The 13,621-nt window shown below is 38.4% G+C and overlaps 1 protein-coding gene across 3 annotated transcripts in view; it reads right to left on the reverse strand.

Moving 5' to 3' along the window:
- The window catches only part of LOC148073944 (zinc finger protein 536-like), a 50,544-nt gene that overhangs the window by 16,780 nt on the left and 20,143 nt on the right, over window positions 1–13,621 (reverse strand). For all 3 annotated transcript variants that reach the window (XM_087798130.1, XM_087798129.1, XM_087798131.1), the window contains one exon: window positions 8,968–10,722. In XM_087798130.1, coding sequence (XP_087654256.1) covers window positions 8,968–10,558 — 1,591 coding nt within the window. In that variant the 5' untranslated portion in view covers window positions 10,559–10,722. The remainder of the gene's footprint in view (window positions 1–8,967; window positions 10,723–13,621) is intronic.

Genomic DNA, 13,621 nt, shown 5'->3' on the forward strand with positions numbered 1-13,621 from the left:
GTTGTTGCAAGTAGCTTTGGGGAAAAGTGTTAATATAAAAGAGAAAATGTGATTTGTTGAAAATGAACCACGTAAACACATGAGTCTATCTAAAGAATTAGATTTTACTACTCGGGTACCAGTGGTTTAGCCTCATATGTATTTTGATTTAAACTCTACTGCCTAAAGATCAAGGTAATACTTTCTTTTGGCTCCCGAAATTAGTCCACCCGGAGAGGTAGATTTTGTCCTGGACTAGGGGTATCGGTGGCTTGGTAGTCCGACCAATTTAGTGCTTGTTTGGGGGAAGCATCATAAGTGGCAAGAAGTGGAGTTTTCTAATCATCTAGGCATTAGGAGTCTCGCTTAGGCATTGTGGCACTTTGTAATTTACGGGCGTGGCACCTTGGAAAAGGATTGGGAGATTGTTTGTATAGGAAGTTGGTTGAAGTTGTTTGATTGCATTGAGTTTCTACTCATGTTGCAACAGAATGAGAGAACCAGTCTAAAGTAAAACCAGGTGCAAACCTCTGCTTTAAACATCTCAAGGTAAATGGTAGAGGAAGTCCCGGAATTCTCATGGAACCATCGGACAAAGTCCACGCTGAACCTTCGGGGTAGGAGCAAATAAGGCTTAAAGAAGCCAATAGCTTATCAGGACAGTGTTGACATCTCTGCCATTAGGGTGATTAAGTCTGGGTCATTAGGGACACAATAAGATCATAGAAAGAATTGAAATGAAGCTCAGTCATCAATCCAAGACTACTTGCTAAGTTTTTCAAATTTAATTTGGAAGCCACCAAAAAATGGTGGAGAAATAGGACGGACCCATAGAGGAAGGAATTTTCTCTGGCCTCGGATGATCTGGTAACCTTCATTCAGGTCTCGCTAAAGAGAGTTTGAAAGGTCACGAGGAAAAATGTGTTAAATGACCAGAGAATTAGACTTAATCTGGATAAGAAGAAGAACTGTACTGCCCTCCCCCCCTTTACCGAGCTCTGTACCTTAAACGACTTCCAATACTTCCAACGCCACAGACACTTTTGCTTTCTGTTTACCCGGTGATACATCAGAGAACCAGCAGAACATTCCCTGTGACCATGTGAGTTAGAGAGTGTCTGGGATCCACGCCTTGCACCATCTTTAAACAGCCCAGCTGTTTCGCTGCCATTCCAATTACAGTAAAAGTCATCCAATGCCATTAAGCCACAAATATTGGCAGTTTATTGCCCAACACTCTCCTGGCATTTGAAGGTCAGGTCATACATTATACTGTGTCTTTTAGGGATGCGTCTGGGATCAGGAGATAAACCCACCACCATTAATTTAATTCTATGCATATTGATGCCTTATTGTTCTTCTTTAATGGACTAATATCTGAGTTACAACAGTGATTCATCCTCGCCAGAGAAATATCAATTTCATACACCTCGAGATGTGACCCTGAGGTAATTCCCCGAGGTAAATCTGAATCTAATGATCTGTACTTGTTACTTTACTTTGTTTCCAACTTGGACAGAGGGCGGGTTGGAACGCATCTGTGCAGCGAATGGTATAAGGATGGCTGTTGTTTTTTTTTAATATTTCAAATTCACGAAAGCGTAAAATAACACCCACACGTTAATTAAATAGAGCTGAACTTAATGAAATTGGAAAAAAAAAAAACTGAAATGGCAAATGTACACACACACACACACACACACACGCGTATATATACGGACGCCGTAAACGCGAGAGTGTGTTATTTGATTTAATATCTGCATACATTAGGCGTGCGCGGCGACGCGCGTGGGTGTCTAAGAGCGGGAAAGAGTCCTCAACAGTGCCACACCCTCGTCTCCAGTAACAGACCAAACACAAAACTGCCTAATGGAAGTCTCCTCCAGACGATACATCTCCATTGTTCTGTGGCTTAAATTACGATGACATTACCGGTCAGAAAACACATATATCCGACCTCATCTTTCAGCGTCTTCCTAAACCCATTTGCGTATATGAGAGCAGTTTAAAAAAAAAACAAAAAAAAAACAGCACAAAGACTGAACCCCCCCCCTCCTCTTGCTTTGGACGGGTGCCATCTTTGTGATTGCCTGGTTCATGCTAACTTAATCAGTTTAAGATTTACTTACACTGCCGAGGCTCGCATTATGTGAGGGGAGTAATTTTAGAGCTTAGATTTATCAACCAAAAACTCCAATTACTGCATCATTACAAACCCCAGCCTCCGTCACCTTACGGAACATCTAATGAAGTGATGCATATGAGTATCTGCTCTTACTGAAGAAGAGGATGAGGACGGGGGGGGGCGGCGGGGTTGTGGGGGGGGGGTAAACAAATAAATAAATGGAATGATCCGGTAGAAAGCAGCTGTGGCTCGGGCAAGTGATTCATTTCATATGGAAATACGCTTTTAAGATTTATACCCAGGCATCAACTGTCCCTGCTTTACAGCGGCGTTATCAAAGTGGACGCACCTCGTGCTATGTGAGTTAAAGTGAAGCCGAGTGAGAGTGGCAACACACGAGCCCGGGCGAGGAGAGAAAACAGGGGCACCAGATGTTCTTTGATGTTTATAATAGCATATATTATTAATATTAATTAGACCACATAGTCAATGACGCATTTGGGACGTTTCCAAGTCAATTAAGCCAAATGGCATTCAGGAGACAGTGGAACAATATTTCAAGGCAGGTGTTCAGAAGTCCCTGGGTAAATCTTTTTATCTGCATGCTAGGAAAACAAGCATTCTGAGCTTAATTTGAGCCTCATATCTGCAATAATAATTAAAAAGAGGATTAAAAGACAGGGAGGTAGAGTGAGACGGAGAGGAAGCCTGCCAACAGGTAATCATTCCAAGCAAACCAGACAGACGCTTGTCGTTTTTTTTGGGGGGGATAAAAGATACATAATAAATAGCATCGGTTCATCACATTTAATGCTATAATCACCTCTTAATGTCTTTCCTGTTCAGCAGGAATCGTTTTATATAATGTATTTTTTGCATTTGTGGACGATAACTGTCGAGAGAGATTATATATCAACTGGCAAGAGCAGGATCTTCTGCGGGTTCTTCTGGACTATTTAGCATTCAATCATCTCCAGAATGTTTTCTGATGCTGGGTTGCTGCGGCAACAGCTACTCCTTAAAGATGGTTTCATCGTGAAGATGATGCTGAGCCTATATGCATCTTTCTTTGTTTCTTTTTTACTTTTGGTTCCCCCTTCATTTGTTTCTGTTCTCTGACGACACAACGATAGTAATATTTGTTTAAATATAAATATCCGATTTTAGTTTTATTATTGTACATTTGTTTTTGTTATGTATAAGTTCGATTATTTATTTCCAGTCTTTTTTTGTAGTTTACATTTTTTATGTTAGCATTACTATTTCCGTAGCAATATTTATTTATATTTTTGTTAATATTAATATAAGTTCATTAGTTTTAGAAAACATATTTGAAGATTTATAAATTGCTGTTTGAGTTCTTCCAAAATGTTGCTAATCATAACATAGTTGTAAAGTCCTTCAGAATAGTTACTTAGCTAAAGTTAGCATTTAAATTATTTATATTGGTCGTTTCTAAAAGCCAGTTTTTCCAAGAAAAAAAACAGAACTAATAACCTGGCCCTTACGCTGGTAAGATATTTGCATTTTACTTAATTATAGTTTAATTTTGTGTATTTCCAACCCACCTTTTAATATATTTTGATTTCAACGCTAACTATGCTCACTTTCTGTGCTTGTTAGCATTGTTAGCATGACCATGCTACATATAAATACCTTAAGTTAGCCCACATTAGCAGCAGTGACGGCATTTATTTTCTTACCAGGATAGTATTGCTCAGTACCTGCTCAAATTTGACTTTCCTCTATTTTCATTCTGACAGTGGCACCTTCTTCACCTCCCCAAAACGTAACATAATGTCAAGGCCATTGTAACGTTCCCTTCCTACTTTGTAATCTTTTTGGCATTTGTACTTGGTGTAGTTTTATCTTTCTATTCCCCTTTTTTTCCCATTACACATATTTCTATAAGTTTATTTTTTAGTTTTATTAAAGTCTTGTTAATAGCTTGTGTTGCCTACTTGTGGCTAGTTGTTAGCTTAGCTAAATTACTCATATCCTGTTATACGTTTGGATTTTAAACAGGTTTAATTGAGATTTCTTATATAATTTTATCTGTATCCAAAATACCCATCATTAAAGCAGGATCACCAGGTATTAGAAACAACAATTGAAAAAAAAGAATAATGTAAAACTGGATGAATAAAAAACATAAAAGTTTACACTTTTGCTCTAACTGTTGCATTTTCATATTTGAAACATGTTGTATTGAGTTTCCTTATATAATTATATGCATACCTGTTATTAAAGAAAAATAACCATGCATAAAAAACAACACTAAGAATAACAATAATAATAAATAAAAACATAAATTATATGTATAAAAGAGAATAAATAATAATAGAATAAAATAAAAACGTACACTTAAATACTGATGAGTTTACACTTTTGTTGTTACTGTTGCACATTCGTATTTAAGCGTATTATATTGAGTTTTTATATAATTATATACATATCCAACATACCTATCATTAAAGGAGAATAGTCACGCACAAAGAACAACACTGTAAATGACAATAATAATAATAATAATGATAATAATAATAGATAATAAAAAAATGTACACTTAAGTACTGTGGAGATTACACTTTTGTTGTTACTTTTGCACATTAGACACTTGTATTACTGATTGAACTGACTGTGTTGAACTATTTTCCTGTTGCACATTTAAAACATTTTTTTTTTTTAAATGTAGATCTTGAAGCTGCATCTAATTGTAAGTTATTTTCATGGTTAAGCAAATCGAAAGTGATGAGTAAAGTAGCATGATTTAGGGAGGAAAACACTTCTTAATCCGACAGAAAGCGTGTTTAAAAAGGCGAAAACATGTTTGAGGGACATCATCAGAGCACGCTGCGCTCCTCGACCTCGAGGTTAACAGTATTGAATGGGACTAATTAATAACTGTCAGAGCACTTAATGTTTGTCAGGCACGTTTTTTTTTTCTTCTTATATTCCGAGCTGGTCTAATGTAGGTCAGAGGCCTCCAGCATCCTTCATTAGTGTGATTTCAAATCGACTCGTTGCTCTTAATCTCAGATTATAAGTGAAGTTTTATCTCTGCCACGATAAGATATTAAGAAAGTCACTTTTTTTTGAAAAGAAATGATTCGTCTAATCTAAGATGCATTCATGGAGGCAAAAAAAAAAAAGGTCTAAATCCGGCAGAGCCGTCGTCTCTCACGCCGACAGCCATCACGGCACTATATTCGCCATCCATATTGAGCGCGTCAATATCCTCATGACCACCATCGCTGCCGTATGAATAATGCAGCCTCGTAATTCCGGACTAATCAATGTTCCTCCAGCTGAACATCTGGCACTGGTAATTCCTCCTCAGCATCTCCACTCTGCCGAATTAGAAAACACTTTCTCTCTTCCTCCTTGTCTCAACTATCGGAACAGACAGACTTGATCGGTATAACAACCCCCCCCCCCCCTCCCGACCGACCCCTTCTTCGCCAACCACCTCTCATAAACTTATTATTAAAGCCTCATCAAGTGGTGCGTGTTCTCCATATGTGTAGGATTTACCTATCTGTCCCGCAGCAGACCTGTGTGTTGAGCCGAGGCCAGCAGCGTGTGATTGTGTTAATTAATCTGTCATTGTGAGCGCAGGGAGCAGCTGCAGAGGTCTCTGGGATATATTGTCAGAGCTAAACAATGCGCTGCTAAGCCCCCAGAGTGAGTCTACCATTACACAGGACTAAGAACAGAGGAGAGGAGGAGAGTGTAGGGGAGAGGGGGAGTAAGAGCCCGCCGGATCCATCATTGACTAAAGCAATGACGCCTGACCTTTACAATGAATTAGTTTCCATGCTTAATATTGACTGAAATTAGAGTCTGATACCAAATGTGCCATCCCAGAACTCAAATCCTCTAAACGAATGGAGATGTCGGGGAGGAGAAAGTGAAAAGAAGTTGTTTTTTTTTGTTCTTCTTGGCCGTTACACATGGATATTTACACGTTAATATGCAGATGTTTGTGTAGAATAATATCCAATGAGATTAGACGTGATCCACTTATCTCGGCTCCTCGACTAGATGAGCCGTTCCTTCGTTTAAAAAAAAACTATTCCAAGGCTCAATTTCAAGGACTTCGAACAATCGATGCAGACGCTCTTGTCCGTCAAGGATAGAATTCTGCTTCAGATCTCATCACTGGCAACAGCGTTCCCTCCATCAATGATGAACTTCAACTAGGCTAAAAGAAATATAGCAAGTAGCAGTTAGCTTAGCATTTCAAATTCAAATAAAACAGAATTATTATGGGTTTTTTCTCTTTAAAGATAACACTGAGTGGTCTTTTTTATAACCCTTGTGTTATCGCACGGTCAAGTTCACCCGAAGGCTTGAAAACAAATGTGTATGTGGTATCCCTTGTGTTATCTCAGGGTCAGGGTGACCCGAAAACAAATATGTATGTAGTATCCCTTGTGTTGCCTCTGGGTCAAGCTGAATGATCTCCCTGGCTTCATTAAAATACATGCAGTGGTGAAGGCCGTTCACATTGAACCAGAGACAACACAAGGGATACCACAAACACATTTGTTTTCAGGCCTTCAGGTCACCCTGAGATAACACAAGGGTTAAATAGCAGCAAGACTAGGGGTTATACTCTATCTTTTAAAGGACGTCTATGAACTCCTGTAATGGCTCCAACAAAACATATCTAAATGTACTTTAAATTTAACTAAAAGCTAGAATGTATTTAGTGAAAAATAAAAAAGGATATTTTTTTAAATCAAAATAATACTGCAAATAAATGATTCCACATTATGACTCTTTAAGTTTTAAAATAAATGAATAAATATTCTAGAAATGGAAATGAGATTAAATTATAAAATAAAGAAAACATATGATTGTTACATTATAAAACTAATTGGGAGTATAATCATTTGAATCAGTGGATAAAATAAAACAAAATATAATATTCAGACTTAAAATTGTAGTGAATATCCTCATTTATCATAACACATGATTCTTTTACATTCAAAGGTGCAGCTTCATGAAAGCAATTAAAAACAAAAGGTGAGATGTTACTAAACAAACCTCATCAAATAATTGTAAACAGTTTTCTGTGTAGAGAAGGTTTCTTTCAATTTAATTATAGTCCATGTTTTGAAGGCCAGATTATGGATGTCAAAATAAATGTGCATTCCCTTAAGGAACTGCAGTTTTAAGGGCATTATAGTGTCGAGCAGGTGCTCACAAAAGAAAATTAACACTGATGAAGAAAGTTAATTTTCCTTTTTTTTCTCTTAACTCTATTACAGCAGCTCTTTAAGTTCACGATAGCGTGTTAGCATGACGCCGTGACACAAGAGGCATTTACCCAGAGAGCCGAATCATCCACATCACCAGGTGGAACGGAAGACTATCAATAAAACTACCAGGTGGTAGATCAAATCATAAAAATCACTGGGTGGTATATATCAAATCATTAAAAACACCAGATGGCATGCATTAACATCTTGTGCCCCCGTAGGCAAGGGGTGGGAACGTGACGGATATAAAGTGGAGGGTACAAATGATCCCGACGATTCAACACGGTGCTATTATCTTTAAAAAAGAAGTGCTATTTCATGACGGTTCCATCCGCTGACCCTGTTCTCCGTGTGTCCACCTACACCGAGTGGGATGAGAGCCGAGGTCACGGCTGTCACTTAGCTATTATTATCTTCCGGGAGAGAAACCATCGCGCAAATATTAAGGAATATGAGCCGCGTTAAGATAAAGAAGGTGAATAATTAAAAGTACGCCAGTGCGTCTGTGTTCCATAAAGTTGGGTAGACAGTGAAACAACAATGTACGAGCCTGCGGGCAAAGATTTGTACCACATAAAAATCTCTAATTTGAATCCGCCCAGGAACTTTATTGCAAATTAACCCTTTCGGTACTTTTAGACATGGTAAACTATCAATTAAAGCCTCCCCCGCCACCACGGAGGGAGAATTTAACAACATTTTTCTCAGCTTGTGTTGACCAAGCTACAACTATTAACTGTGGGAGAGTTCAAAGTTCACCCTCGGTCATTTTGTTTGTTAGCAGACCAGAAATTAATCAAATATAATCATAATATTTTCATCTTTATTTTGGTGTGTCGAGGATTTAAAGAGTGTTTTTTTAGTATTCTTTTTTATTACATTTTTAAGTGCTATAATAAATGGCAGTTTTATGACTTGAATCAAATAAATATATATATCGTCTGAAGATAATTTATTTTCAATTGTTAAATATGAAGGTTTATGCAATGTCGTTAAAATAGAAAAGCACTTAGAGCACAGACTCTCATTTTCACCCACATCTATATAATTATGTACCTTTTTCTAACCATAAGAAATGTTATTTTTATGATTAACCTTTAACTTTAAAGTTTAAAAGGAATAACTACATTGTTAGTTATTTGGGGATGGGATGGTGTGTTTGTTTGTTTTGTGGTTGTATGACTTTTCTCATAAACAAAAATTAAATAAAAACAATATTGGAAGAAAAGAGAGAAAAGCGATGGCCATATCATACCGGAACTCGCTTGCACAACCCAGTAGAAACCGAGCAAAATACAAGATCCAGATGGGAATCCAAAACAGCAAAATATTGAATCATGTAAACAGGGAATCAACACTTTAGGATCTGGAAAATATTTGCCTCCTTTGCTTAGGTTTAATTTGGATATAACAATAATAAAAAGTATGTTAACTTATAATTAGTAAAATGAATAAAAATTGCCATTGTAAAGAAAGTCCTTGTACTAATACTATTACTATCTGTACTGCTACTTTTTCTCTAGTTGAATTTCTAGTAGTCTAGAAGTGCCTGACAAATAAACGAACTAACTAAACAAATAAAAAGTAACAATTTACCTGAGGTTGGAGATGGAGGTTGTGTTCGAGGGTCCACGCTGACGCCAAGGTGGGGATTTCCTGTTTCTGTCAGGATCTCACTCGGTCCAGAATGATTCAGACTGCCCTGACTGCTCGGTCTACTGATGTTGTCGGCGTCTGGATCACCCTGGTTCATTTTCTCATTATCTTCAACGGGATGTCTCTGCGAAAGAAAGGTGGAGCTCTGCTGGTTCGGCTCATCTTTAGGAATGTACAGTTGCTGGTCCAAAGGAAGTCTGGGTGTCATGATCTGCCAGCCGGGGTAGCTGCTGTTGCTGGCCGTATCTCTGTTGGCGATGACTCTCTGCAGGTAGTCCAGATTGCTGGAGCTCAGCGGAGAGGAAAGATGGGTAAGACCCATCAAGGAACCAATCTTCTCATCCGTCACATGGCCTAGACCAGAAGAAATCATTCTCCCCAACATCTCTTTGACCTTCTGGTCAACCCCCGCCGAGGCCAGTATCTGGTTATAATCTGTCTGGTCCACTCTGTCAGCCATGAGGAACCTGTGGGGAATACGTGAGATGTACTCCGTATAGAGGTTGCTCTGAGAATCTTGTGAAAGATTACGTGAGTTAGCAGAGCTGTCAAACTCTGCAGGAAGGTTGCTCTTCGAAGCCAACTTATTCAGGTGGACCTTCATGTGGTTCTTGAGAAACCAGGGTTCTTTGAAACGTCGCCCACATATCTGACAGCTGTGCTCAAACGAGTCTTTGTGTTTTCTCATGTGGCCCTTAAGGAACCAAGCCTGGCTGAACGTTTGGCCACAAATCTCACAGGGAAATTCACCGACGGGCTTTCCCTTATCGTTGGCCCCGATCAGTGTTTTTTGTCCCGCACCAGACTCTGTAGGGGTTATGTGTGCCGTCTCCACATGGCTGATAAGCTCCTCTTCGTGTGAAGCGGCAAACTCACACAAGGTGCATTTGTACGGCTTGTGGAGGATGCGGATGTGGCGCTCTAGCTCCTGCTGCTTCCTGAACTTGCCCTTACAGAACGAGCAGCGAAAACCAGTAGGTGTAGGGTTGGCCTGGTCCTCAAGGGTCACTGAAGAATTTGAAGAAGTTTCGGACTGCTTTGCCGAAGAATTGTTGATAAGCTGGCTTTGTATTTGAGACAATTGGGTTTGCTGGATTTGCGATATAATCGATGTTTGTTGACCAGCTCGCATCTGGCGGTCCCTCAGTATCGCCCTCTCCTCGAGCTCATGAAGCAGCCGGTTCTCCTCCCTTATCCGCCCGCGGCCTTTGCCCAAAACACCCTGCTTGTGGGTACGCAGGTGTATCTTCAGATTACCTTTCTGGGCAGCGCGATGGTCGCAGTACGGGCACTTGAAAGGCTTTTCTCCGGTGTGTGTGCGCATGTGAAGGGAGAGGATGCTGTTGAAGCGGAATCGCTTCCCGCACAGTGGGCAAGGATACTTCCTGTTCTTGCGGCTATCATCCTGCGCAGAGTTCACATGAGAAATCAGGCTTTGATTGGAAACACGAAAGAAGTGAGAGAGCTCAACTCTTCCATTCACGCCATTAAGGAGCCTGGCGTCCATGATTTGATTGGCCAGAAGTGCCATCTGGCTTGTAGTTGGATGAGTGGACAGGCTAATGATGCTGTCCTTACCAAAGTCTGGCTGGTGTTACAGTGCAGTGGTCAAGGATGTCAGTCTGGGACAGGTTAACACATAAGTGTATACTTTCAGATGGTGATTAGTCAACTGGAGCAGGACTCGTGAAAGACCTAGAAGGAGAAGAAGAAGAAAACATGAGTAAATAGAGCGATAGAAGATCTTTGTGTCAGTACTGGTCAGTACCTCAGTGCCTTCTTTGTTGATGTATAGTCTTTGGCTTTTCTATTCTTATAGTAAAAGGGGGAAATCTAACTGACTGAGTAACTGTGTCAATATATTTCTTTATATATGAAGAAAAATGACTTGGCGTTTGTCAACCACACGTATATACATGTTAATCATTGCTTGTGTGTTAAAGCACTGCATGGCTTAAGTTGCGAAAATAATGTGGGGTAATGTTTCAAAAGGACATATACAGGGTTAACTCAGATTAACCATTAGGAAAAACACTATCCTCTTATATGCTTCATTTAAGACCAGCTGTAATTTGTTCCAGTCTGAGTTTTTCCAGGTTGTAACTTTGCTTTTGTTGCCCGGATAATCAATAACTTAAGATGGAGTATAAAGATGCGACAGAAACATTTGTTGCTTCAGAGTGAAATTGGACATTATACGAGAAGAGTCTGTATTAATCTCTCCTTGTACAAGTAAAATTGCCATGACTTTAAACAATTGGTTTAAAGTTACGGCAACAGCTCTGATTTTTCTTTGAGTTTTAGTTCTAAGTCAGTTTCATAACCCGACAATTTGGCACAACTAACATAAGTGGTGGTCTGCACCATAAAACATGAAATAAACAATTCTACAAATATATTTTTATTTTTATTAAATGCAAGCCCTTAATTTTGTACTTTGGTGACTTACTTTACCTGACTGAAAGACAGGAAATACAAATGTAAAAAGAACACAGGATCATATGAAGTAGGTGTATAGGTGGGGTTGAAGTTTATAGATATACATATATGATTCATGTATGTAGGGGTTTCATATTTTTTATTTAAGGTCTTCACTCTCTTCCTTGTTGTTTGGGCTGTTGTTTTTTTTATCATTATCAATGAATCAATCAATTCATTATTGTTATTGTTAAAGTTATTGTTTCTCTCGATCATTGTTTTTCTCCTTGTCAATTATATTTTATCTAGACTGTTTCAATAACTTTTTTCCATTACATAAGACGCTTGTTTCAGCAAAGGGAAAAAAGCAATATTACTGAGCAATTGTATGCATGTTTTCTCAATGAACATATTTTGGAAAGAAAAAAGTAATAAATTGAATTCACTGAGGTTCAAGACACATTTGTATGTCACGAGTGCACTTGTTACCATTAAAACAACACCAAAAAGAATTGTGCTCATGTCCCCTTAAGCCAAGAAAAGTAGTTAAACTCAGTGTTTAACTTCAATGTGATGCCAGTGATGCAACAAAAATAGGTCAGGAAATAGAGCAAGGTTGGTTTTGACTGTTCATCCTGTCTTAAGTACACATGTGGTTTTAGATTATTGTTGGAGGCTGTAAAAATGCTGATTAAGTAGAACCACAAAGGCTTCCTCAACAAATACTTCATCTTTACTAAAAGGGTAAAGTGAGAATCTTTGCACTGACACATAATACAGCGATCATCAAAAAATCTCTGCGTCTACTTCCTTCTCGGGTTCCCGAACAAGAGAATTTAAAGGTAGCGTCGCTGTTTTTCAGCAGGTCTGTAAATTATGCTAATTTGAATCAAACCTTTTACATGATAATTATGTCACCGGGAAGAAATAAACAACTTAATGATGCTGGAATGCAAACTAAAATTAGATGGGAAATACTGAAATGGGAAAAATAAAGTAAAATATGCTCCACTTTCTTCACGCCCCAGCTGCAATTTTCCAGCAGCAAAACAAAGCTTCGGATTCACATTGCGCTACAATGGTAGAGGTCACATAAGCGAGGCGCAGCTCGACGGCAGCACCAAAGGGCACAGAACAAAAGCCGGCACTGTCCGGACTGAATTAACACAAGCTTACATCATCCTGGACCGCAACACGGGTCAGTCGTGAAAATGATGTACACAAAAACTAAACAGAAATCAGGCAGGCAGCCACGCACGGACCAGAGATCAATAAGATATAAGAAAGTTTTTCTGACTTTTACTGATGTAAAACATGTAGTGTTGCGTAAGTGTTACTTTGAAAGAATACAAACATGAAATTGTAAGAACAACCTCACTCAAACTGGTAAATAAAAAAAAGGTAATTTTGAGATTTTCGTGAGGAAAAGGTGTCATAAAATATGACAAAGATATCAAAAAACTTAAAACAATATTAAAACATGCAGGATAAACTTAATTTCTGATCATTTTGATTGATTTTAAGTTCATGGATACAAAACATATTGTTTTCCTGGCAGTACTTCCTGGCTTGGTCTGATGCTTCTACTTAAGTGATGCTGAGAATGTTCATGCATTTACATACTCTTACATACTAGGGGTGTGTATTGACGAGAATACTTTGTGATACTGTAGTAACAGATATATTTGTAGTATTGTTGAGTACTTGTCTCTGTGTTGCAGAATTTACAGACCACATGACTCTTGACGAGGTCGTAACTCATTTCATTTGTTTAGAAACATATACATATATGTTCAGATTTTAAAAGCTGCTGTATCCTCTCGTCCTCAGTCATAGGCAGGATTTGCCGGATTTCATTGTTACTTCAGCTTCGGAGGACATAATGACTGCTGCCATCTAGCAAGTTTTATTTACACAAAAATAAAACAAACAGTTTGAATATTTGCACGTTAATTGTAATTTATAAAATCTAATAAATTATTTTAAATACATCTTATTGAACTGTAAACCATAAATTAACTATGGTAAGCAATTAAATATGATTCAAGCCAAAAAAAACATCTTAAAAGTTTTTTACAGTGCTGTCGACTATCGATACAGTACTGTGAAAATAAATAGTGGATATATTGACATAGCGATATTTTCACCTTTTTTACTTACTGACTAGCTGTTGCCA

This window comes from Callionymus lyra, chromosome 8, assembly GCF_982586985.1.
Source record: "Callionymus lyra chromosome 8, fCalLyr1.hap1.1, whole genome shotgun sequence".
Taxonomy (NCBI): domain Eukaryota; kingdom Metazoa; phylum Chordata; class Actinopteri; order Syngnathiformes; family Callionymidae; genus Callionymus; species Callionymus lyra.